Source organism: Equus przewalskii, chromosome 1 (genome assembly GCF_037783145.1).
Source record: "Equus przewalskii isolate Varuska chromosome 1, EquPr2, whole genome shotgun sequence".
Taxonomy (NCBI): Eukaryota; Metazoa; Chordata; class Mammalia; order Perissodactyla; family Equidae; genus Equus; species Equus przewalskii.
This window is the reverse complement of record NC_091831.1, coordinates 106823275-106848412: the sequence shown is the minus strand read 5'-3', so window position 1 is coordinate 106848412 and position 25138 is coordinate 106823275. Positions and strand designations below refer to the sequence as shown.

Genomic DNA, 25138 nt, shown 5'->3' with positions numbered 1-25138 from the left:
TGGAAATGCAAAGGAAAGCTACAACAACTTTGAAGACAACCAATAACGGAGGGCCTTCACTACCTGATGTTAAGACTTATGACAGAGCCGCAGTGATCAAGCAATGTGGTATTGGTGTAAAGACAGACAAGCAGGTCAGTGGAAGAGAGCAGAGTCCAGACATAAACTCACACGTCTAAGGGCAACTGATTTTTGAAAAGGATGCCAAGGCAATTCAAAACGAAAAGGGCAGCTTTTTCAACAAAAAGCACTGGAACAATTAGACATACATATGCAAAAGATGAACCTTGATTATGGGTCCACATTGGATCATAGACCTAAATGTAAAACCTAAAACTACAAATCTTCTAGATCAAGAAAACATAGAAGAAAATCTTTGTGAACTTGGGTCAGGTAAAGATTTCTCAGATATGGCATCAAAAGCACAATCCATATAATACAAAACTGATCATTTTTATTGCATTAGAGTTAAAAACTCCTTTTCTTTGAAAGACATCATTAAGAGAATAAGTAGATAAGATAGACTTGGTGAAATATTTGCAAGTTCATATCTGATAAAGGCTTATAACTAGAATATACAAAGCAGTCTGGAAATGTTATAACAATCAAACTAGCCATATTTTTTTAAATGGGTAAAAAATTTAAAAAGACACTTCACCAAAGAAAATATACAGATAGAAAATGAGCACATAAAAAGATGTTAAATATCATTAGGCTTTAGGGAAATTGATATTAAAATTCACATAGATACCAGTACACACTTTTTAGAATGGTTAAAATTAAAAAGTCTGATGAAGGGACCGGCCCGGTGGCACAGTGGTTACAGTTCGCATGTTCTGCTTCGGCGGCCTGGGGTTCACCAGTGCAGATCCCAGTTGCAGACATGGCACCGCTTGGTAAGCCACGCTGTGGCAGGCGTCCCACAAATACAGTAGAGGAAGATGGGCATGGGTGTTGGTTCAGGGCCAGTCCTCCTCAACGAAAAAAAAAAAAAAAGAGGAAGATTGGCAGCAGATGTTAGCTCAGGACTAATCTTCCTCAAAAAAAAAAAAGTCTGCTGACTCAAAATGTTGGTGAGGATAGGAGCAACTGGAATTCTCATAAGCTTCTGATGGGAATGTAAAATGATGCAACCACTTTGGAAAACTGTTTGGCATAGTCTAACAGGGTTCCCAATGATCCCTGCTTCCTAGCAGTGATGGCTTTGTGTAATCCCCTCTCCTAACCAATATAATACGGCAACATTGGAGAGATGTCACATCCATGACTAGGTTATAAAAGGTTATGACTCCCATCTTATTAACAGACTCTCTCCCTTGCTGGCTTCGATAAAGCAAATCGCCATATTGGAGAGGCCTACGTGGCAGAGAACTGAAGGAGGTCTCCAGGCAACAGACAACAAAGAACTGAGGCCCTCAGTCCAATAATTCTCAAGGAACTGAATCCTTCCAACAACCTCATGAGTGAGTTTAGAAGCAGATCCTACCTCTGTGAGTCTTCAGGTGAAACCTCAGGGCTGGCCAACACCTTGAGTTCACTCAGCTAAACGATGCTTGGATTCCCGACCCACAAACATCCTGAGATAATAAATTTGTGTCGTTTTAAGCCAGTAAGTTTTGGGGTAATTGGCTACAGAGTAATAGATTATAAATACTGGCAGTTGCTTAAAAAGTTAAACACACACATCTACCATATGGTTTAGCCATTCTACTTTTAGGCATTTACCCAAGAGAAGTGAAAGCATATGTCCACATAGAGGCTTGTACATGAATGTTCATGACAGCTTTACTTGTAATAGCCCCAAACTGGACACAACCCAAATGTCTATCAACAGTTGAATGGATAAACAAATTGTGGTACACGCAATATACAATGGAATACAGATAGCACTTAAAAAGAAAGAACTGTGGATAGATGAAACATTGGTGAACCTCAAACCATTACACTGAGTGAAAGAAGCCAAACAAAAAGAGTGTATTCTGTATGATTCCATTTATATAGCATCCTAGAAAATGCGGATTAATCTACAGTGACAGAAAGCAGGTTAGTGGTTATCTAAGGATGGGATTGGGGGGCGTGCAGGGAGGGAATGGTGGGAAGGATTTCAAAAAAGCATGGGAAACTTTTGGATGTGATGGATATGGTTATTATATTGATTGCGGTGATGGCTTCATGGGTGTATTCAAGTGTCAAAATGTATCAAATTGTATACTTTAAATGTGGACAAAGGCTGATAAAGGACTATTGCTGTAGAAAGGAACATTTATAAAACAAAAATGATTTTGGAATTAAGAAGTAAAAACACAGAAATGAAAAATTTAGTAGAAGCCTAGAAAGAAAGTTGAGGAAATCTCCCAATAATTAGAACAATTCCAACAAAAAAATGGAAAATAGAAGCTAAAAAGTAAGAAAATTAGACTAGACAGGAAGCGGAACAGCTTAAATAATAGACTTCCAAAAATAGAGAAAAGAAAGAAAATGGAGCGGAGCAATTTACCAAAGAAAGAATTCAAGAAAATTTCCTGGACACAAAGGTCATGGATTTCTAGACTGAGACGTTCATCAAGTGCCCAGCACAATGAATGAAAACAAAGCCACACAAAACACCATCAGTGAGAAGTTTCAAAACACGGGACAAAGAGAAGGTACTAAAGGTTCCAGAGAGAAAGAATAGATCCCGTACAAGAGGCTTAGTGTTAGCTCTGCATTAGACTTCTCAACAGCAATGCTAAATGCTAAATGTTAATGGAGCAAGCACTTCCAATTCTTACTGGAATGATTTCCAGCTTAGAATTCTATATCCTCAGTGAAACTCTCAACATGCTGTTAGGATAGAACAAAGACTTTCGGACATTTTCAGACGTGCAATGTTTCAAATTTTTTAGTTGCTCATGTTTTCTTTCTCAAGAAAGAGGAGATTTTCTCTTCTGTTGAAGAGTTTGGGGATGGATTTGGGATAGGTACATAAAAAAACAAACAAATGGGGGCCAGCCCAGTGGCACAGAGGTTAAGTTCGCATGCTCTGCTTCGGCGGCCCAGGGTTTGCCAGTTTGGATCCTGGGCGCAGACACGGCACCACTTGTCAAGCCCTGCTGTGGCAGGCGTCCCACATATAGAACAGAGGAGGATGGGCACGGATGTTGGCTCAGGGCCAGTCTTCCTCAGCAAAAAGAGGAGGATTGGCGGCAGATGTTAGTTCAGGGCTAATCTTTCCCCCCGCCCCCCAAAAAACCCAAACAAATGGGAAAAAAACATTGACTCCAGTGGAGACAAAAAAAAATTGTATAAGAAAGGAAAGGAAATTGTAATGTACTACATGGCTAGAGCCTCAAATAATATTTACATAGTCATAATAATATAAATGCTAAATATTGATTTGTCCAGAAATTATGACACCATTCTATTAGAAGAACAGGGAGGAAAAGACATGTATTTAAGGGTATGGGAGTGGAGTAAGAGAGCTAAACTCTCATTGTCCATTGCCTGAAGTAAATATATTTAAAGTAAACAAAAATCAGTGAATAGGAATTTAAGTATGTTATTTAGAAATATGGAGGCAAAGACCAAAAGACTAAAAGCATCGAAAGCAGCGGCTTCCGAGGAGTGGAAAGGAAACTGCTAACCTCATTGTAAGACTTACAGAACTATTTAGTTTTTTAAACCATGTAAATGTACAACTTTTATTAAAATTAAAAGAATAAGACATGATAGAAGAAACTTTTCCAGAACTGATGAAAAGATAGCTAGCTCCAGACTAAAGGCCCTCCAAGTTCCAAGTAGAACAAAGAATAAAAGACTCACGGCTTGACACAGACTCAAGATATTTCAGAACATCAAACATAAAGAGAAATTCCTGAAACTTCCAGGAGAAAAGAAAAAGTCACCCTTAAAAGAGCAAAAATAGGGGCTGGCCTGGTGGCGTAGTAATTAAGTTCACATCATCCGCTTTGGTGGCCCGGGTTCACAGGTTCTGATCCCGGGTGGGGATGGACATAGCACTGCTTGGGTCAAGCCACGCTGTGGCAGCATCTCACATAAAATAGAGGAAAACTGGTACAGGTGTCAGCTCGGTAACAATCTTCTTCAAGCAAAAAGAGGAAGATTGGCAACAGACCTTAGCTCAGGGACAATCTTCCTCACACACACAAAAAAAGAGCAAAAATAATACTGGCCTCAGCATATTATCAGGAACATTGGATACTAGAAGAAAAAATTCTGGGAAATATCATTTAAAACCCAATATTCCATACTCATAAAATTTTTATGCATGTGAGCAAAATAGAGTTTTAGATTTATAACTACTTGGAAAATTCATCTCCAAAGCACCCTTTCTGTTACTGCAGGATCGATTCCAGAAAAAGCCTTCAACAAATAGTATGATTAAAAGGTTTAGTAACCATGAAGATCTAACAAAGGCACATTTCATTTATTAACAAATAAAAAGTAAGGCAAATAAAAATCCCAAGAAAACCAAAAAGCTATGTAAGAAACTCATGCCTATGTCTAAATATGAAGGAAACAAAAATGTGACAAGAATTTAACGACTGATCCTTCATGTGGCTTGTAGCTAATGACACTGGACCCACAAAGAAGGAAATAAAATCCTAGCATACTGACCAACTTTGAAGGAACAGTGTTTATAGTCATAATAACATAAACAATGTTTATTGCTTTTTCCATTTTTAGAATCAACCTGTGGACAAAACATGAAAGACTTAATTATGTTAATAAAATAGTATATAAAATTATCAACCCTGACAATATAAAAGTTGTCAAGGTATAGTCGAGATAAATTGATACATTGTCTCAAAATAATAGAACAAGAAATGATATTTAGGTGTGAGATTGAAAGTTACAAAGGTAAACAAAAGAAAAGCTAAAAATAGTAAGTGTCAAAATTTAGGGAAGGATGTAGTGTAAGACAACTAAAGCCTGTGTTTCATAGGAAGGAGTCAATAGATAGTGCCTAAGTTAGATACATGATAGAGATGTGAGCATGTCATTTAGAATTAGGATGCTAACCACCAGAAGAGCCAAACGCCGCAATGGTCAAAGGTGGTAGCTTCTGGGACCACAGTTGGGAAATGGGAATGGAGTGGGTGATTTTTGCTTTTTATTATATGCCCTCTTCTACAGTGCATTTTGAAATGCTTTAAATGAATAAAATAAAATGTTGAATTCTGAATACATCCATGTTCTGAAAACTGGCTATGAAAACTTGTTGATAGTGAAAAGCAATTTCTTAGATCATCAGAACACGAGGGTATTTAGCATCTGTCATCCATTTGTCATCAGGCTCCAGGATGTTGGCCTTACCAAGGGTAGGGAGGATAGTCCCTTCCTTATTAGTACTTCCTACCCAAAATTTAAGGATAAGCTTATAGTGGGACGAAGTATTGTTTTTTTTTGTTTTGCTTTGTTTTAAAGATTTTATTTTTTCCCTTTTTCTCCCCAAAGCCCCCCAGTACATAGTTGTATATTCTTCGTTGTGGGTCCTTCTAGTTGTGGCATGTGGGACGCTGCCTCAGCGTGGTTTGATGAGCAGTGCCATGTCCGCGCCAGGATTCGAACCAGCGAAACACTGGGCTACCTGCAGTCGAGCGCGCGAACTGAACCACTCAGCCACGGGGCCAGCCTCATGAAGTATTGTTTTGATGGCTGTGTGCGTGTGCCAGGGGGATTACAAGAAATGTAAAGTGTCTGAGTCACGATTAAAAATTCCCACGTTGTTTTTACATAATGTGATTCAGAAGATTCAAAAAAAAAGCCTAAATACAAGTGAAAGTCCATTATTATGTCCTTTAGTGATAAAGCCAACTGCCAGCTGAGACCCTCCATTCTGACAGATCTCTGGTCACAATGAGAGTCCCTTGTGTGCTGGTCTTATGAGACAATCATGTCAGAAAGCCCAGTCCGGTTCAAGAAACTTGGAGACCCTTTTTGCTTCCCGCATACATAACTACCCAGCCACTGCTGCATCCCAACAGACAGACCCCCTGTGGAGTTGGCTGGTTGAGTTTCTGCGTGGCGGGTGCAACTGGCCTCCTGTCTTCCCCGTTCTCCGTCCCCTCTAGTTGTGGGAGGAATTTCCTGTTTTGTATGCCTCCTTACATACCAAGCAAAATCTCCTGTGGACCACGTCTAACTGCCCAGATCACACGCACAGCGTCCTGCAGACTCTGAAACAGCAGGCGTGCGGGCACCAGGCCCAGAGTGACCTCCCTCCCCGTGCTCACACCTACCACCTGATGCCCGAAGTGCATGAGGATGGCATGAGCAGCCGGGGGGCCCTGAGCTTCAGCAGCAGGGATCACATCTGGTGTTTCAGGGTAATGGCAGAATCCTGTAATCACTTACATATTTCACATGGAAAAATTCTCACCTGGCCAAAACTGCAGGCCATCTTACTAACTCCTTCAGGCTATTTTCATGTCCACTAACACTTAGAATTTTACCACGATTGCATTTTTCTTAGTTTTAACGACCACTTGGTTATCTTTCCTTTTGGGGTTGTGGATTGGACCCTTCACCTGGCATCTGTGGGAAAAGCTCTGAGTGAAACATATTTGCACGGAGGTCAATGTGCATCGCTGTGTCATTTACAATGAGAAGCCACATTGCCTTCATGCAAAGCCTATGGAGAAGATAAGAGCAGAATCACAGCCAAGTGAGGGAATTATTGGGGCCAAGACAGTCTATGAATGCTTGATCTAAAAGGTGCCCGCCCACTGACATGACACATCCTGACTGCTCCTCAGACACCAGGAATAATCCAGCTGTCAGAGTTTGGTCGATGTCCCCACTGACAGTCAGCAGGGAGCCTCCCTTTGTCCTGCAAGGAGAGGAGAATGTCCCTGCCCATGCACTCAGCTGAAAAAGCATTCAAACGATGGGCTGGTAGCAAAAGTTTGTGATATTTCAATAGCTCTTTGCCTTTTAACATGCTCATTTGGGGACAGCCTATTACCTGCTTCTCTGCCTTGACCCATCATTTTTCTCCGGGCAAAAGCACAAAATAATACAGAATAGAAAAAATTCTGGGTCCGGGGATGGCAGGTACAGCCAGCTCTGTGTTAGCCTGACAAAATGTAGATTAGTGAAAACTTGTGGTTAATGTAGTGTTACCATGTATGACAGACACGGACCACCAATTTTCAAATAATTAGAAAACAGCCCAATAAAATACTCTATCATGGATTCTATTTAACCCATGACTCAGACAGCCCTGGGACTGCTTACAACCTTGATGCCGATGGTCTGAACATTATCATTATTCTGTAGATCCTCAGAAGGGCTGGTTAATGTGGAACTACAGTTAATAGCCCTTAACCCTGCTCTTTCCCCCTTTACCTCAACAACATGACATTTGAACTAGAAGATAGTGTTGTTGACATTTTCTCCACTGTGATGGACCCCTCACTGCAAAGGGCAGTGTGTGTCCCATGGCCTCCTGCCTGGTGTCAGAGCTGCCCCACGAATCATTTCTCACATGTTAAGTGCATCTCACCAAGGGTGTTACAGAGCAGCAAATGGCCATTCTGTTCTTACCTGCTCCATCCAAACAAAGTTCATGGGCACCTAGTCTCATAGGGCAGAAAGGGCAATGGACTGGGAATTCACATTGTGTTATATATAGGGGACAAAAGTTTTGCTGACTCCCAGAAAAACATTTTGGGGGGAAAAATAATCAACAAGCAAGTGAAAGAAAAAATTGAAAACTTAAGGAGGATAGATAAGACATTAAAGGAAATGACAAAATAGAAGAAATAAGAATTGTTTGGGAGGGGTGCGTCTAATTCAGACAATTGTCCATTTGGCTGAGGTGTCTGGGGTTGAGAGTGGCAGCAAGGAAGGACGCTGAGGGGAGGAGGAGGGACGAGCATAGCAATGGCCTTGGTGCTGTGCTCCTGGCCTGGGCCCTTCTGACCTCTGCTCTTCCCCACCACGGAGCCCAGTGGGGCCGGGATGGGAAGGGCATGGGCAGGCAGATGGGTTCTTCCTCGAGTCACCCAAACCCTTCCTGATATGCCAGCTCACCGAACTTCCCCAGCGTGAGCCATTTCTGAGCCACCACTTCACCCATGGATACACTGCCCGAGGCCCCGAGGATTATCATGATCATCTCAGATGATCCGTCTAGTCTTGGTCTTCTTCCCTTCTGTCTTTTTGTTTTTATTTATTTTCGTTTTATCTTAATCTGTCTAGATGCCTAATGGGCTGTATCTGAACTCAGCAAGACACTTTTAATGGTTTGAGTTGCCTTGATTCCTGGCCCCATCTGGAAGTGTTCTGACTTTTTAAACCCAAACCTTAGCCTGGCACTTCCTTTTAAAAGATTAATGATACATTGCTCTCCCCAGTTCCAACTGGAGCATTTGATCCCCTCTAGGGTTGCCAGGTTTAGCAAATAAAAATATGGGATAGCCAAGGAAGTTTGAATTTCAGACAAACAACAAGTCTTTTTATTAGTATAAGTATATCCCAACCATTGTGTGGGATATACTTATATGTAAAAAGATTTTTTTTTGTTTGGTTGTTTGTTCCATTGTTTATCTGAAATTCAAATTTAACTGGGCATCTAGTATTTATCTGGCAACCCTACCAACTAACCCTTCACCCATTCTATGAAAACATTTAACCCAAGGCTCACACACAACAGAGACATTTAGTCATATTTATTGCCTAGCGATTACCCATATTATTTGCTCATGATGTGCAGGTCTCTACCTGTTTGGCTGCACCCAGGTGTCTCAGGCAGGGAGCTCCAGGCGAAGCCCTCCTTCCCAGCGGCACTTAAAACGCTGTCCTCACAGTCAGGGGTTAATTGCACAGGTTGCTTTTGGAAGGTGACAAGTCCACTAGAGGAGAAGACGGGGGCACTCAGCGCCTTTGCCAGAGGTGGGGATGGGCTTGGGCAGGAGTGGGATTTGGTGCTGTCTGCACTGAATTCTGCAAGTTTAGAGCTGGCCCTGGGAGTCGCAGTGAGTCTAGCTTCCTAGAGAGTGAAGGAAGCCCCTCCTCAACATCTCCAACAGGTACCCCCTGGCTCGTCTTGAACCCCTCCCAGTTCAGGAAGCTCACCACCTCACAGGCAGCACATGATGTGTGGAACAGTGCTACGTGTCGGCTTACCATCTCAGCCCAGCTCCTTCCTTTTCAGGCCGAGACGGCCCGGCTCAGAGAGGTGAAGGGAGCCTCCCTGAGAGTGGGGAGCCCTGATGAGGGTTTCTGAGTCTCTGAGCCTGCTCCTTTCCACCGAATGCCACTTTTTCTTTTTTCTTTCTTTTTTTTGCCTGTTTGAAGACCACAAAGAGTTGTTATTTTTCATGTCAAAAAGGACATGTGTCCCAAAGATGTGATTAAAGATTGTGCAAGGGTTCGTGTGCTCATGTGGAGTGAGCCCAGAGAAGGGCGGCGGGGAGCTCCCACAGGTGATGGGCATATAATGCCTGACCCTGCCCGCTTGCTGCAGCAACTGCCTGTTAAGGGGAGAGCGCTGTGACTGGCAGCGGGATTTATTTCCACCAGCGAGAGAATGGCTCATAATTTACAGCCTGCTGAGCTAGCTTCCACCACGTCATTAGAGCCTTCTTTTCGTAGACAGTAATAAATTGTCTTATCACCAGTGCTGACATAACATGCTCCTTTTAAAGTGCACAATAATTTTTATTTTTAAGAGAATATTCATATTTGATGGCAGAGCTCATGGGCATCTGAATGCCGCCCCAGAGAGAAGACTTTTTCTTTTTCTTCTTTTTTAAAAAAAGAAGGTATCATTCAATTCCCAAATGCCACTGGCAGGGGTAGGTTGACTTCTAAACAAACATTGGGGGCAGAAAGATGTTTCTGGATCCTCGATGGACAGAGTGACTTGCCCTTCAGCAGGGAGGCATCAAAAGGATGAAAGCAAGACACTTTTGATGGTTTGAGTTGCCTTGATTCCTGGTCTCATCAGAAAGTGTTCTGAATTTTTAAACCCAAACCTTAGCCTGGCACTTCTTTTAAAAATATTAATGCTACATTGCCGTCTCCAATTCCAGCTGGAGCATTTGATCCCCAACCACGGTTGTCAGATTTAGCAAATAAAAATACAGGACAGCCAGGTAAACTTGAATTTCAGATAAATAATAAATCATTTTATTATTATAAGTATATCTCAACTGTTGTGTGGGATATACTTATACTTAAAAAAATTCTTTTCCTTGTTTATCTGAAATTCAAATTTAACTGGGCATCTAGTATTTATCTGGCAACCCTACCGACTAATCCTTCAGCCATTCTATGAAAACATTTAACCCCAGACTCATAGACAATGCACAGCCTCAAATGTGACCACGTCACGGCTTCTGGAAGAAGGTAACAAGCGCACTGCTGCATCTTTGGGCTTTCCATCCCAAAGGACCAGTTTTCCCGCCACCCAAGGGACTCGCTTTCTTGAGTCCCCCCTGACAGGGAGGTCTGGGGAGTGACACAGACAGAGTCCATGCAGCTCCTGAATTGGCAGACCAGCCGGGTTGTTCCCAGCTCAGAAGCTGTGGTCTTGGTCTCCTTAAGGGCCTCACTGGGTGGGCAAGTCCAGACACAGCTTCTCCCTCCTTTTGTCTCCTCTAGGGGGCGACAGTGCAGCCTGCTGGTCCCCAGGGAGCAGATCTGGAGGGACTCCTGGTGTCCCAGGAGCACAGCCCTGGGATGAGGACACAACATCTGGTCACTGATGACCAGTGACCGCCCCAGGCTTGTCTCCTGTTTCTACCGACCCATGGGGAGACCAGCGGGGAGTTCTGCTTCCCTTTCCCTCAAGGCCTCTCGTGCCTTGATCCTCATCCAAGGATCTCCCTCGCTGTTTGGCAGGAAGAGACAAGACCCGCTGCGCATTTCTTGACTTCCTCCCTCTGGCTTCTGTCTTGTGCCTTCACAACCACCCCTCCACCCCCCACCCCCATTAGAACACTTGCTGGCTCACTTAACCTCACGGGGGTCAGAGGCCTTGGACAAGGCCCTTCCTCCCTCTGAGCCTCGACGTTTTTATCTGCAAAACAGGAGAAATGATAACCACTGCATGGGGTGGTTTTCAACACAAATGAGACACAGATGTACATGGAAGCCTTACAGAGGCCTCAGTAAATGCGAGTGCGTGTCTCCTCCTTGGCAACTGCATCCTCTTTCTTGCCCCCTTCTTCTTCAGGCACACACCAGGAAGGAGCTGATGCCCCCGGACTGTGTGCTCTTTCTGGGTCTGGGATGTGGAGCATCTCTTCCGGTGGAGATACAAGGCTGTCCCCATGGCGCCAACCAGCCCAGAGCACATCTTTAACACAGCTGCACACATAAAGACACTTCTAGTACCATCTACATCTACAAGTAGCAATCAGATACCGCCAAACCTCTGGCATTATAATCATAGTTCTTACATGATGCTGTCTAAGTGCAAGGCACAAGTTGGAGCCCTTTATGTACACTGACTCATTCAAGGTGAACACAAATATTATGCCCATTTTTTGCTCATTAGGAAAACTGAGGCCCAGAGACGTTAACCTTTTCGCCCGAGGTTGCACAGCTAGGAAGTGGCAGAGCTGAAATGAGAACCCAGATGGTCAGTTCCAGGATCTCTGCTCTAACCACAGTGCTATACTGCCTCTCATATTCCTGCCTGGGCAATCGTTCTGTCTTCCGGCCATTCCCTGACTGTTCCGTGCGGCAGCACCTGAGCACCACTTCCTGTCATGCTGCCTCGTGGCCCTGCTCTGTGACGCAAGTCCGCCGCGAGCTTCGACCTGAGAGGCGCAGCGTCTTGCTGTGAGGGAGAAGCTTCCCAAGGATGAGGACTGAATCAGGTTTTCTTCTCAACGACAGGGACCACCTGCCACTTGTGATGGCGACACGCTCAGGAGAGAGCACGCTGCTCATTTTGCTGATTTCTCTCAATTTAACAGGATGGAGGGAGAAAGCGCTCAGACAGAGAAAGAAGAAGAAGGGAATCAGCCCCAATCCAGATGAAGAGAGCCAGACACAGAATCATTTGAGCCACAGACATGTTGTTTGGTTACGAAATTTTCAATCTTTTAAGAAACACAGTATGGAATGGCAGGAATTGGTGGCATGGCAGGAGCTCCTCGGAGTGGGGGGGAAGCGGACACGACGGCAGGTTTCAGCGTGGCAGGACCCGCTAAGGGCAGAGGGGCTCCTGGGTCTCACTCCTGGAGGAGGAGGAGCGAGGGCTGGCCGGGACCACAGACCACGCAGCTCTGTTCCCTGCTGCTGGTGAGTCTGGGTGGAGAGAAAGCATAGCAGGAGCGATGTGGGCTGGGCTGTGGATTTGGGAGAGTTTCGACTATAAATAGTGAAGAGGATATAAAAAGCCTCAAGCAGATTTTTGGGAGTCCTAAATCCACCACGTAGATCAAGCAAGATAACGGGAACCATTGAGGTTTAGTAACTGGGCACGACGCCCCACCGCCCCACGCTTCTGCTGTCACACAACCCTGCCAGCGTCTGCCAAACCAAGGACACGTGCCTTGGGGAGGTGTGCAGCCAGCTCGCTAGCTGCCGGCACTGCCCCAGTCGTCCTGCATGGATGACCTCACTCACCACCAGGAGGTACCATTTTACATCCCATCTTTGGTAGAGGAAACTGAGGCAGAGGAGGACAAGTGACCTGTCCAAAGTGACACAGCCAGCAAGTGCTGAGCTGAATTCCACACTCAGCCCAAGGCCCACACCCCTAACCATCGTCCCACCCTGCCTCAGAGACGGGACCGCGGAAGCCCACACTAAGGCAACCCTGCATGAAGTTATGCCAAAATCCGCAGAAAATCACCACAGCATGTGGAAAGGAAGGTGAAGTTCTCTGTGTCTTGCTTCTTGGGGCCTGTGGTCACCAGCCTTCCCTCATCTACTGCGCCCTTCTTTCACCGAATGCACTGACGCTTCAGGAACCCCTGTTGCACTCCTGCAGGCCCTGCTCAGCAGGCCTGAAGTGTGCCCTGGTCACTGGCCGGTCGGCAGGAACTGAGCCCCAGACCCTGCTGCCCTTGGCCCTGTGTCTGCTGCTGGCTTCGGGACACCTACAGTCAGGTCTTCAGTTCCTGACCTTTTAGGAAAATCACTGTCACCTAATATTGAGGGAAAGAGAACCTGGAAGGAGTGACATTTAGGATTATAGCTGGCTATCACATTTATGGGGAAAATCCAGGGCACCAATGGAATTTTTTTAAACCTACTGGATTCCCTTCATAGCCCAGCCTACCCATGTCAGACAACAAGGGTTGAGCAAGACCACTGGGTCTGAGGGGTCATCTTGCCAGGAAAGGGGGGCCCAGGGAGCCCCGTGAGATGAAAAGCAGCTACTGAGACCCAACTCCTAGTTGGGCACTGAGCTGGGTGTGAGCGATTCCACTACCAGTCCTCACAGTTGGGCCCCAAAACATAAGGCCATACAGCCAGGTGAGCAATTCTGCCTGGGGACAAAGAGAGAGAGGGCGGAGTGTGGGAGGGGGACTTTGCCTTAAGGAAGGCTTCACAGAGGTGACCTGCAGCCGGCGTGGGCATGCAAGGATGAATCTCAGTGTGCGGGAGGAGAGGGGAGGAAGGCCCGCCCAGGGAGGAACTGGTGACAGCCAAGCTGCCCGCGCCTGAATGGCTGGTCCATTTGGGAACCGCGTTTGGTCCCACGGTGGGGCAGGGAGAGCTAGAAAGAGTGCCAGCTTGCTAAAGGCCGTGAGGGCTGCGCCCTCAAGCTTGGTCTCCACCCTGACTGTCGAGAGTCTTGCGATGATGTAAGTAGGCTACAAGAGTGCTTAGGAACCAAGACGGTAAGACGGTGTGTTGAGGGGCAGTGGGCTGGGGACAGAGAGACTACGTGGGAAGTGGTCAAGAAAGCCCTTGGCCCGTGAGGACCTCAGCTGGGATGGGAGCCTAGGGATGGCGAGGAGGGGACGGGTAAGAGAGGCAGGAGTCAGGCAGAGACCACTGGGGTCACTGAGGGAACGACAGTTCTGTGGATGCCCCGGGGGCCCTGGAGGCCAGGTCCGGGCAGCGTGGAAGTGAGGAGGCTAGTATAGGCTGCTCTGGGTTTCAGAGGCTAGAAACAGTGGAGATGTTGAGTAAAGAGCTAAAGATGTGGGAGCCGAGGGGTGGCCTGCTGAAGACAGAGAAAGGCTGCAGAGACAGGTGTCAGAGCCACTGAGGTTAGGCTGGTTGGAACAGTGAGAGTGTCCCTCCTCTGCTTTCTACTCTTCTTGGAATCAAGTCCATATTCCTGCCAGGGTTGACGAAGCTGTCATAGCCTTGCCTCTGGCCATCCCTCCTGCCCCCTCTCATGCCACCCTCCTTTCATTATCAATGCCCCTGCCCCTCTGTCTCTTCCACCACACCACCTTCTTCCTGCCTCAGGGCCTTTGCATGTGCTGGTCCCATGCCAGGAGCTCTGCCTCGAGCTGGGTAATACATGGTAACCCACCTGGGAGAGACTGTGCTTCTCTTGGGTTCACCCCCCCATCTCAGCTCCTCCATCGCCTGTGTCACCAGTTCCCTCCACTGTAAATACTTGGTATGGTTTCTGCCTTCCCACTTAGACCTGACTGATGGTCCACTCATCTGGCTATTTCCTGTTTATTTCTTTGAGCTCAGCTTAAAAGTCACTTCCTTCAGAAAGCCTGAACCATGCAGCTCAAAGCTCTTTTAGCATCTGACAGACTCCACGGTGTGTGGTGGGGCGGGGTTGGGGGTAGAGCATACGGGATCTTTGGGGCCCTGTAAGGACTTTGGATTTTGCCCTGCATGAGACTAGAAGCTGTGGGAGAATTTTGAGCCAAGGAGTGGCCTGACTTCTGTTTTCACATGATCCTCCGAGTTGAGGATTGATTCAAGGGGGCAAGGGCAGAATAGGGAAGGCATCTAGGAGGCTGCTGAGTTACACCAGGTGAGCGGCAAGGGTGATCTGATCTGGGGTGGGGGCAGAGGGAGTGGTGAGAAGCCGTCAGACTCTGGGTGGATTTTGAAGGTAGAAACAACCGGATTCACTGACAGCCCGGCAGCGGGTGTGAGAGGAGGTGTCAAGGAGGACTGTAGGGTGGAGTTGCTTTTCACTGTGATGGGGAAAACTGGGGATGGAGTGGGTGGAGATCAGGAGTGCAGTTTTTTGTGACGTGCCTTAGACGCCCAAATGGAGAAGTTGCTGGCCGCCTAGAACTCAGGAGCAAGGTCCAAGCCAGCGATACATGTTGGGAGCCACAGCATGTAACGGGCATCTTCAGTTACGAGAATGGTGGACATCATCAGGGGCGTAGGGGTAGAGAGAAGAGAGAAGAAGCCCAAGAACTGGGCCTTGGGGTACTTGATGCTGAGAAGAAACCAGCAGTGAAGACTGAGAGGAGCAGCCGCTGAGGTCAGAGGAGAACAGGAGGTGGGCAGGGGTGTCCTGGAGGCCACATGAGGAATGCTGCAGGACAAGCAGGAAGGGCTCCTAGGAGGAGGGCTGAGAACTGACCACTGGATTTAGCAACCCGGGGGCTGCTGGTGACCGTGAGAGAGCGCGGGGGTGAGCAGAGAGGGTGTGGCCTGATTGAAGTGGGTCTGAGAAAGAGCAGGAGAGAAATTAAGACAGCAAGTAGAGACAACTCTTTCTTTCGAGAGTTTTGTTTTGCTAAGAAGGGAAGCAGAGAAATGGGAGGGTAGCGGGAGAGAGAGTTTTGTTTTAAGATGGATGGAACAATAGCATGTTGCTAAGTGAACAGAGACAATTCAGCAGGAGAAATTCATCAGAGTTAAGTACATAGAGAGAACTCAGAATGGGTGCAGGAACCCCTTCAGTAACTGCCATGCGGTGGGGTTAGCAGGGGACTGGAGGGGAAACCCTCAGGAGGAGCAGGAGCCCCCTCGACAGCAGCGGTGGGAAGGCAGAGCCGGCACGGCAGGTGCATGGGGAAGAAGGCCTCTTCTGAGAAAGATGTTAAGAAGGAAGCGGGGCTGGCAGCCCAGAGTGAGGCTGGAGGAGGGGTGGGAATTGAAGGAAGAAGAGAGAACAGTTGTGGACAAAAGGGGGATTCAGCCGGACTGCAGAGGGGTGTGGTGAGGAGTGTCAAGGAGACACAGTGGTTTGTTTCTTCTCCGGCCACGTTGGCTGTGGGGGCAGATGCCCAGTCAGTGGAGAGCTGGGTCCACAGTGACTCTCAGGTGAAGAGTGAGTGGCTTTTTCCAAGGCCTGGGTGGTGAAGACAGGGGGAGAGAAAGAGAGGTGGTGTGCAGGGGCACGAGGTGAGGGCGCCTTTGTAGGCTCAGGGAGCATCTAGGGAAAGGATTAAATCCGGAGGGTGGGTAACTGCCAGAGCAAGATCCCACAGAGGGAGGTATCCTCTGGGGTCTGGGGCAACAAGGGAGGGGCGGCTTTGAGAGGGGCAGGGAGACCCCAAGGGCAGGAGGACAGAAAACTGATGTGTTCGTGCCTTCTGGCCTTTGTTTCCTTGGGGGAAGAGAGAAGCTATAGGGTGGGATCACTTTCCAAGACAGGTAACTTTCCAGGAAGAAGCCAGGCAGCCGACTGCTCCACCTTACCAGCCAGGCCACTTCATTTACATCCTGAGATGCACTTCCCTATTATCTGCTTATGCGCTAGGGTTCTCATAATGATTCTTATCTAGAAAGGACTCATTTTCTTCTAGCTCCTCTTCTCTCCGGTACGTGCCTGCAACCCCCGACTCCCACCCCATCTTCTGCCTTGCTCCATTTGCCGTGACTATGGCAGGAGCTCAAGTTCCTAATTTACTCTCACTTGGGAAAAGTATTCAGGCAACAAACTTGAAACTCATCCTGGAGTGAAAGTGATGTCTCCACACAGGAACACAACACATACCTTGCCGCTGATATGCTGGACTTGGGGAAAACACAAGGCAATCCTGAGGGTCTGCATGGCATGGGGTCTGGGTGGCTCCTCCCTCCCTCCTTTCTTTCCCTCCTTTTCACTAGCTATTCACTTGCCGTCTGCTGTGTGCCTAACAGAATCTGTATGAAGGCGATACAATAGAAACTGAGAGGAGATAAACCTGCTGGGGGCCCACCTGGAGCCACCTCTTCCTAACACATCTCTGGTTTTGCTCAATCTGGGGCAGTAATGTGCTTGGGGAATGTTTCCCCAGGAGAAAAACCAAGACTGACACAAACCAAGCTGGGTCACCCTGTTCGCATTGTCAATGATGACTTGGCAGGGGGGTGGCCAACGGGGCCTGAGGGGAAATGAGCTGGGTGTTCTGGGTGTCTCCTCCCTAAGGAGATGAGAAACACTCAAGAGAGGGAAGCTCATTCCTGCCCTTCCTTCCTTGGAGGCTATCTTGAAAGATGCCCAATCTGTGGCAGTTATCTAGGCACATGAGGAGAAAGCCAGGCAAAGTACAGAAGAGCTATCTTGAACCCTGAATTAACAACCCTGGATCCACCTGTCACCAAATTCCAGTTCGTGAAATAATAAACGGTCCTTATGGTTTACACTCCTTTTCATTGGGTATTCCAGTACTTGTAACCAAAGGCATCCTAACAGCTGCAGCAAGGAGGAAATAAACAATTATGATTTTCTAACACATGTGGCTCTGAGCCTCCTGGAAGCCAAGGCAAAAAGGAAAACCAGATAAATTGCAAAGCTCTCATTCTTAGTTGAGAAGAGCTTCTGAGGGAGTTTCAGCGTTTTTGCTCCTAAATTCTTTGTTTGACACTAAATTTTCATGTGGGTGTTTATGAAAGGAAGATTGAGAGACATAATTGCTAGATCTAAGATAACTGTTTTTAGGAGAAGTAGTTTTCACAAGCCTTTTTCTTAAGATAATGAGGATCTAGATATAAAGGGGGAGTCTAACCACAGAATCAAAGACTGGGTGGGAGTGGAGTGGGCTTCAAGCTACTCCACGCCCTCCCCACCCCAGAAGGGCAAACATCCCCACAGAAAGGAGTAGAGCCCCATATGAACCGGAGCACACACTGAGGAGATGGCGAGACAAAGGGGCAGGACACAGAGGGGAAGGCAGAGCACAGAGAAGGATGGGGAGGAAGACTCCGGATCCACCACTGCCAGCAGGAGCAGCTGTGGGTGGGATTTGGGACAAATGAAAAAGAGAGAAAATAAAACCTGAAAGGCAGATAAGTGGAGCCAGCTGGGCTACCCCTGGTTAGTAGAAATACAGGGCCCAGGGAAAGGTTTCTCTGGGACGGGGTGGGAGGGAGGCAGAGGTCTACGCTTTCCTGGGCCCTCCCTTGTCCCAGGCCCATTCGCTGTGTGTGGCATCTGGGTCAGCATCTCCTGTCCCCCAGGCCAGGGACCTTGTGTGTTATCTGGGTTTGGCTGGGGGTGGGGGGCTGTCAGCTCTAAGGAATGCCTCTGCGGGTCCCTTCGGGCATCGCACCTCTGGACACCCTGTGTCCGAAGCATCCAGGTGTTCTCCCAACAGAAAGGTAGCTTTTGGAAATTCAAACTACCCAGCAACAGAAGAGCCTCTGCCTTCCTGGAGGATTCACAGCAGATTTTCAGTAAACACCGTATTCTCTGTACCTTGTCTGTAGGATGTTAACAGCTGCTAGGAGAAACAAAGGCCAAATGCATTTGAGAGAGTTAAACAGGTATCTTTGCTGCAATATGTCTTGAAGGCCTTAATACCAATATCTCATCAAATCTAAGAGACACCCTCCACTGGAAGATGCATCAGGATTTTATGTATGACTAAGAAAGAAAAATGTCCATGTTGGGAAGCCTCACAGGGGACCCCTCCAGAAAGCTGTAACAAGGAAAGGGGACACTGTGTGGGAGAACATGAGAAATAAGCCCCTCACACAGAGAGGGACAGCAAGGAACCCTCTGGTCTCTATCTTGCCCATGACAGAGGAGGGACAAATCCAGAGAAATGCCCTGTACTGATCATTTGAACCATAAGCTCGTTCCTAGTCCAGGGTCATACCACCCATGTGGTCTCCAAGGGGTCTCGGGAGCTGGGGCCCCAGATCACTGGCAGAAGCAAACGCTTTCTAGAAGAACTCGATTTCACTCTAGGCCAGTGGTGACTGCAAAGTACCAGCTGTGAGATGTACCCTGATTTCAGGGATGTTAACATGTGAGAAAACGTGCAACGAGGCATGGCTGAAGGAAGGAACGTTTATATGCCCGTGAACCCCCCAGAGGGACAGAGTGTGCAGCCTCACCCATTCCATCTCACTGGAGGGCTCTGGTGCCCAGGGGAAGAGTGGTCACTGTTGTCATTGTTGAGTGTTTACTAGGTGCCAGGTGCCGGGCAAGGGGCTTCGCACGTATCATCTCCCATTGGCCTTGCAGCCCCCTTGCCCGGGGACAGCATCATTACTGCCATTTCCAGCAGGATGCTGGAGCAACTTGCCTGAGTTTGCATCTCAGTAGTGGTGAAGCTGGGCTTCAAGTGCATGCTCTTCTCCAATAGCCTGAAGGTGGTGCCCATTAGACACTCTTTAAGTGATGCCACCCTGGCCCGTTGAACCTAGCACATTTCCAGAAACGCAATTTTTCAGTAAAGTGTCCATTGCCTAAAAGGAGGCAATTTCTGGATCAAATTCTGTTTCAACGCACCGCCAGAGGCTAGGTGAAGTCTTCTGCCATCCAGTGGTCCTGGCAGTACTGGGCATTCCTTGGCCCCAGCTGTGCAATCCTGTACTTGCTGTAAAGGGATCAACTGTAGGCATGAGAACACATAATTCAGTATCATCATCCCAGTGATGTCGCCTCCTCTTGTCTGAATTGGGAAGATGCTAATATAACTATCACACTTCTGAATTAGTGTTTTCTAAAACTTTAGAAATATGACCAGGCTCCAATCACCCTTCTGGTCCATGTCCTGTCCATCCCCAGACCTGCTGACATAGGGAGGTGGCAGGCCCTCCACAGAGCTGTGCGGCCCTAAGGGCCATCTGGAGAGCTGGAGCCCGAGTGAGCAGTAAATCCCCTCCCTGCGGGAAGACGAGCCAAGTTTTATTACAGATCCTATCACAATGCAGAGGGCTGGTACTGTGATTGAGCTAAGCCTGTCATCGTGTAAATCAATAGGAAACCCACAGGAGGCAATTTGATTTAGGATGTTCATTTTGGGAAGCTGGTCTTCCTAAAACGCTGAAGCCAAGATGCTGCCTGCCCGACCACTTGCACAATAAATGGCAAGTTTAGCCCAAAAGGAACAGATCTGTTAATAAAATAAATTCAGATCTCTCCAAATAAAAATTCAGATGCATTTCAGTCTCCTCTCAGTTCAGTGGGCTGAATCCCTTAATCTACTAAATTATTATGGAAAAGCCCTTATCTCTGCCTGTCAAAATCACTGCTGCCGTGGGGGTGCCCTCTTGGGAGGCTCAAGCTGCTTCATAATAACTTAGATTATGTGCAGCAGAGCATTATCTTGAAAAGGGCCACATACTCCAAGGACAGCACAGGATCCGGGACAGGGCCAAGAGACAGTCCAGTCAACAGGGGCCAGAAAGGTGAGAGGTGTCGCCCAGAGGCACTGCTGGTAAGTGACAGAGTGAGGCTTCTAATCCTGCCCCCTGTCTCAGCTCAGTGTCCCTCCTCTGTGGGCAGCCAGGGTGACATGGGGAAGAAACGGGCTGAAGGTTCTGGGTACTGTTTCTGCCCAACAGGGGTGGTGGGGTCTCCTCTAGGGCAGCCCAGTTTGTGTTAGGGCCTTTTGTCTCTTAAGTGGGCAGCAGCAGGCGAGAGTCTAGGTCATCTGTAGGAGGGACAAAAGGGGCCTACATTCTGCAGCATGGGGCAGGCCTTGCAGAGTGTCTGCCCAGAGAGCTGACCCCAGTTGGCCAGGGAAGGGAAAAGGTGGAGGGGAGTTGCATCCAGTGCAGAAAAGGGAAGAAGGTGTGGGAGATCAATCCCCAGGTTCCAAGAGGGGCCCCTGGCAGGAGCCCTTGTGAACAAGGATTTGGCTTTCCCCCACCACCTCCCACCACGCCTCCCCTTCTCCCACCTCCATCGGGGTGACTCACGCCTGCAGAAAGGATGAATCATGTGAGTTACGAAACCAAAGGGCTCCTGAGAGGGAGGCTGGAAAAGACCTGGGGAAGCCATCTCCACGGATCCTGCTCTCTCCCCACCCCCTCCGACCCCTCATCACCCACCCTCTACCTGCCAAGCTAGAGACTCTAGTGGGTTCTAGACAGCACTCCAAACAAAAGGGAGTGCTCCTGGGAACTGAGCAGCAGACCCGCAGCTTCCTCCCCGCTTCAAGGCCCGCTCAGCCTATCCTTTGTCTCCCCTCCTGTACTGATCAGGGTAAAGGCTTACTTTCCACATGGGGCCAGTTGGGGCCAGCGGATCTTGGAGGGAATGGGAGAGGAAATCCCAAAGCGATCCTCACCTCTCACCATTTGCTTATTCACAGTGTAAACATTTCCAAAATTCTCCAGGGCGCACCAAATACTTATCCACTGGATTCTAGGCGACTCCAGGCAGCAGGGGCAAGGACGATTCAACTCACTTTCTCACTGACTGGTCCCAGCTCGGTGGGAGCTTTTAAGAGTTTACCCAACCAGTGAACACCCACCATGTGGCAGCCCGCCGGCTCATAAAAACAAACGTTTATTGACAACTTGTTGCATGGCAAGAGCTCATGCGGTCCTCAAAACAGCTCTATGGGGTAGAAACTGTTGTCATCCCCATTACAGGTGGAGCGCTGTGCTCAAGAAGCACAGCTTGGCCAAGGTCACACAGATATGAAGTGGACAGCGTGGGGAGTCACCTGCATCGCCTGCGTCCCCAGGTGGGCTGTAGTCCTGGGGCTGTCCCGCCAGGTTTCTCCTGTATGCTCACGGAACCCAGCTAATCTGTCACACGTCTTCGCCCCACTCAACGTGCCCCTTCCATCAGGCCTTCTCTGGGCAGGGCCCAGACCCCATATTTCCTTGTGGCTTCTGACCCCTAGAATCCAGAACTCTTGCAAGCCCACCGTCTCAGGCTGAGAGAGCCGGCCAAGTGAAGGAGGCCTCCAGACGCCCGAGAGGTGGGAGGGCGCCGGCCTGAGCCCGCCGGTCTGGACTCACCTGAGATGCCCCCGGGGCCCTCCCGGCTCCTACTAGAACACGCGGGGCCGAGGCCGCCGCTCCGGGCGCCCTGGCAGGTCTGTGTCCCGAAAGCCCCGAAAGTCTGCGAGAAGTTCCCGGTGGGGGGCATCTCGGCCTCCCCGCCGCCGCCGCGCCGCCCGGTCCGAGCCTGCGGCGGGCCCCGTGCGGGCAGCCAGCGCGCGGGCCAGGGGCGCCACCGGGCCGCGCGGCGGGCACGCGCCGCGGCCGCCTCCTCCTCCTCGCTCCCGCCCGCAGCGGCGGCGGCGGCGGCGGCGGCGGCGGCGGCGCCTTCCCCGGCGCGGCGCGGAGCGGCTTTAAAAGGCGGCACCCCACCCCCCGGCGCACTCGCCGCTCGGGCGCCGCGCGAGCCTGCCGCTGCCATGCCTCCGCGCGCGCCGCCTGCGCCCGGGCCCCGGCCGCCGCCCCGGGCCGCCGCCGCCGCCGCCGCCCCCCGCTGCCGCGGACGCGGGGGGCGCCGGCGGGCCAGGACTCCGGCCGCTCGCGCCGCGCCCCTGGCACTGGCTGCTGCTGCTCGCGCTGCCCGCCGCCTGCTCCGCGCCGCCGCCGCCGCGCCCCGTCTACACCAACCACTGGGCAGTGCAAGTGCTGGGCGGCCCGGCCGCGGCGGCCCGCGTGGCCGCGGCGCATGGCTACCTCAACTTGGGCCAGGTGAGTGCGACCGGCCCCGCGCGCCGAAAACTTTGCCGGCAGCTGCGGGCACGGCGCGACGGGGCGTCTCCGCCGGGCTGTCGGCGCCGCGGCCGCGAGCGGGCAGGGCTCCGGCTTGGTTCGGCCCGCGCGGCCGGGGGCGGCCGAGGCGCCCTGCGGGGAGTCGCCGGGGAGCGCGGCGCGCGGGACACTCTGCGGAGAGACGCCCTTGCAGGCCCGGCGGCCGGGGCAGCTCCCGGGGAGGGGTGGCCCGGCGCGGACACCTGCCCGGCTGGGCGGCAGTGGGAGCCTGTGTCGGGCGCCGCGCTTTGCCCGCCGGCGCTGTCCTCAGTGCCCACCAAGGTCTCCCTGGCCTCGGGACCCCGCCTCTGCCACGCCGGGCCCTCTGCCCTCGACGGGCGGCGCGGGGCCCCCGACCCGGTGCGCGCGCCAGGGTGGCTGGGGCTCGCTGGGTGACGAGCGCATGGCCCCGCGTCTCGGGAGCCGCGTTCCATCGGTCTCCCGGAGGGAGGGCGGCCCGGTGCCTGCGCCTGGGAGACGCCGCCAAGGTGGCTTTCCCGACAGCGTGGGACCCAGGAGCCGTGCCAAGGTTTGGCGGCAGGGGTCCTGCGTTTAAAACCCCGCCGGCCTTGGGGGGAGTTTGCTTTGTTTCTGGGCTTCTGTGCGTGATTCTAATGGCAGCTCTCCAGCTTACTAGCCCTGTGATCTTTGGCAAGTCGTGACAGTGTGTACCGCGTGCAGTTGTTGGAACGATCCAGTGTTGTCTGGCAGCAAAGTGCCAGCGCAGGGCCTGACCCTGGCGGTGGAGCCAGTAACCCTCCCAAGGCCTGGGCTGTCATTACTGCTGTCAGTTAGCAATGGGGACAAATCCCGGGCAGGAAGGCGGCATAGCTCCAAAGGATGCTGAGGCAGGTCCCTTTTTCCTGCCCCAACCCCGTGGAGTGGGGGTGGGAGAGTGATCCTGATTTATGCCCGTGGAGGGGCCTCAGCAGGCTGAAGTGTGTGTCCCACCAGGGGACCTCTTAGTGCAGTTAACAGGTCTCCTACAAACTACACGCTTAGAGGATCAAGTGAAGTGACAGGGAAGCAGGGCTCGTAATTCAGACCCTAGTGCCAGGCAGTGTTAAATTTAGTTTCAACATTATCTGTGACAGAAGCCAGCAAAGTGTGGTAGATGACACCTTCTCTGCATCCTGAGTCGGTTGTGGATGCTGCTAACGTGACTCGTGCGGCCTTTCGGAAAAGTCGATCCTGCAGTTTGAACTGTGCTTCACATGGTGGGTCAGTGTTATCTGAAAGAAAACCATCACATCTTTTTTTTTTTTTCCGACCATTCAAGTCTCTTCAAATATCCTGTGATTTAAGAGTTTGCCTTTGGGTAGCACTGGCTTCGTTTCTCTCTGTCGTTCTTAAATCTCCCTGGCTGATGGTCCAGCCTGAAGATGCCCCTCAAGATTCCAGCCCTATTCATTGCTTCTTGTGTTTGCTTAGGGCCCCCAGCTCCGGCCACACTTCACTGCTCTGCTCAGGTGGCCCAGCAGTTTGTCTTCAGCTAAAAGTGACTCTTAAACTGCACGGTAAATTACGAAGTGCCCAGGTTTCTGGCTCCTATAATTAAAGGAGTAGAGGGAAACTGAAGTTGAGCTGTGAGCTCTTGGACATTGCAAGAGAGAGGCCCAGTAACTTCCCCTCACAATTCCTGTCCACGGGAATAAAAAATACTGGGTCTTTGAAACAACTTCTGTCAGTCTCACTGAGTTGCTTATGCACAAAGTCAGCTGTCCTCATTTTGCCTGTGGGAGAGAATGTTCCTCCCGGCATGTGCCCCTCCACCCGGGACATTCTGGGGAGTGTCTCAGAGTCTCCCCAGCTCTGTACAGTGCAGCCAGGGTGAACTCCACACAGCCTGGTCCCTTAGCTTGGTACGCACGGTGCTGGGGGTGACACTGTGGAGACATTCACAAACTGAGGGATTAGCTGGTTGGGGATAGGAGCCAACTCAGAGGCGTGTGTGTGTGTGTGTGTTTGTGTGTGTGTGTGAGAGATTACTCAAGGAGGGCCTATTACTCTTTATTCCAAAACCAGCTTTTCTCCCTCCCCCAAGTGCACTGCTAATGTGGAAAAGGCCTGGAGCATTCCAACCTGTACCTACTCAATAAGAACTCTTTAAAAACCTTATTTGCCTTTTTCAGCCGGGAGAATTTGTGACTCATAAATAAGGTGTAGATATTATTAGCTTTGACTTATGGATGAGTAAACTGAGGTGAAACCAGGGATGGGAGCAGTTTGTGCCCACACACTAAGTATGTATCACCTCTGATGATTATGCGCCCTGCTCTTGTCTCCTACTGTATTCTCTGGGCTAAGGTCTCCTTAGTGTGACTTGTTCCCTAAACCCTTAATGAGC

The 25138-nt window shown here is 49.8% G+C and overlaps 1 protein-coding gene and 2 long non-coding RNA genes across 3 annotated transcripts in view; 1 reads left to right on the top strand and 2 right to left on the bottom strand.

Annotated features, from left to right (window-relative positions):
- Nucleotides 1-12038: 12038 nt before the first annotated feature.
- On the bottom strand, nucleotides 12039-18554 carry LOC139083503 (uncharacterized). The gene is made up of 2 exons (XR_011540278.1): nucleotides 18387-18554; nucleotides 12039-12267 (listed from the first exon to the last, which is right to left on the bottom strand). It is a non-coding gene; the product is annotated as an uncharacterized lncRNA (long non-coding RNA).
- A 797-nt stretch (nucleotides 18555-19351) lies between these two features.
- Nucleotides 19352-22243, bottom strand: LOC139083498 (uncharacterized). The gene is made up of 3 exons (XR_011540268.1): nucleotides 22042-22243; nucleotides 19574-19676; nucleotides 19352-19484 (listed from the first exon to the last, which is right to left on the bottom strand). It is a non-coding gene; the product is annotated as an uncharacterized lncRNA (long non-coding RNA).
- Nucleotides 22244-22427: 184 nt separating this feature from the next.
- The window catches only part of PCSK6 (proprotein convertase subtilisin/kexin type 6), a 181024-nt gene continuing 178313 nt past the window's right edge, over nucleotides 22428-25138 (top strand). Inside the window, 2 exon segments of the mRNA XM_070620507.1 lie at nucleotides 22428-22513; nucleotides 22515-22731. Of these exon segments, the coding sequence (XP_070476608.1) occupies nucleotides 22443-22513; nucleotides 22515-22731 (288 nt within the window). The 5' untranslated portion in view covers nucleotides 22428-22442.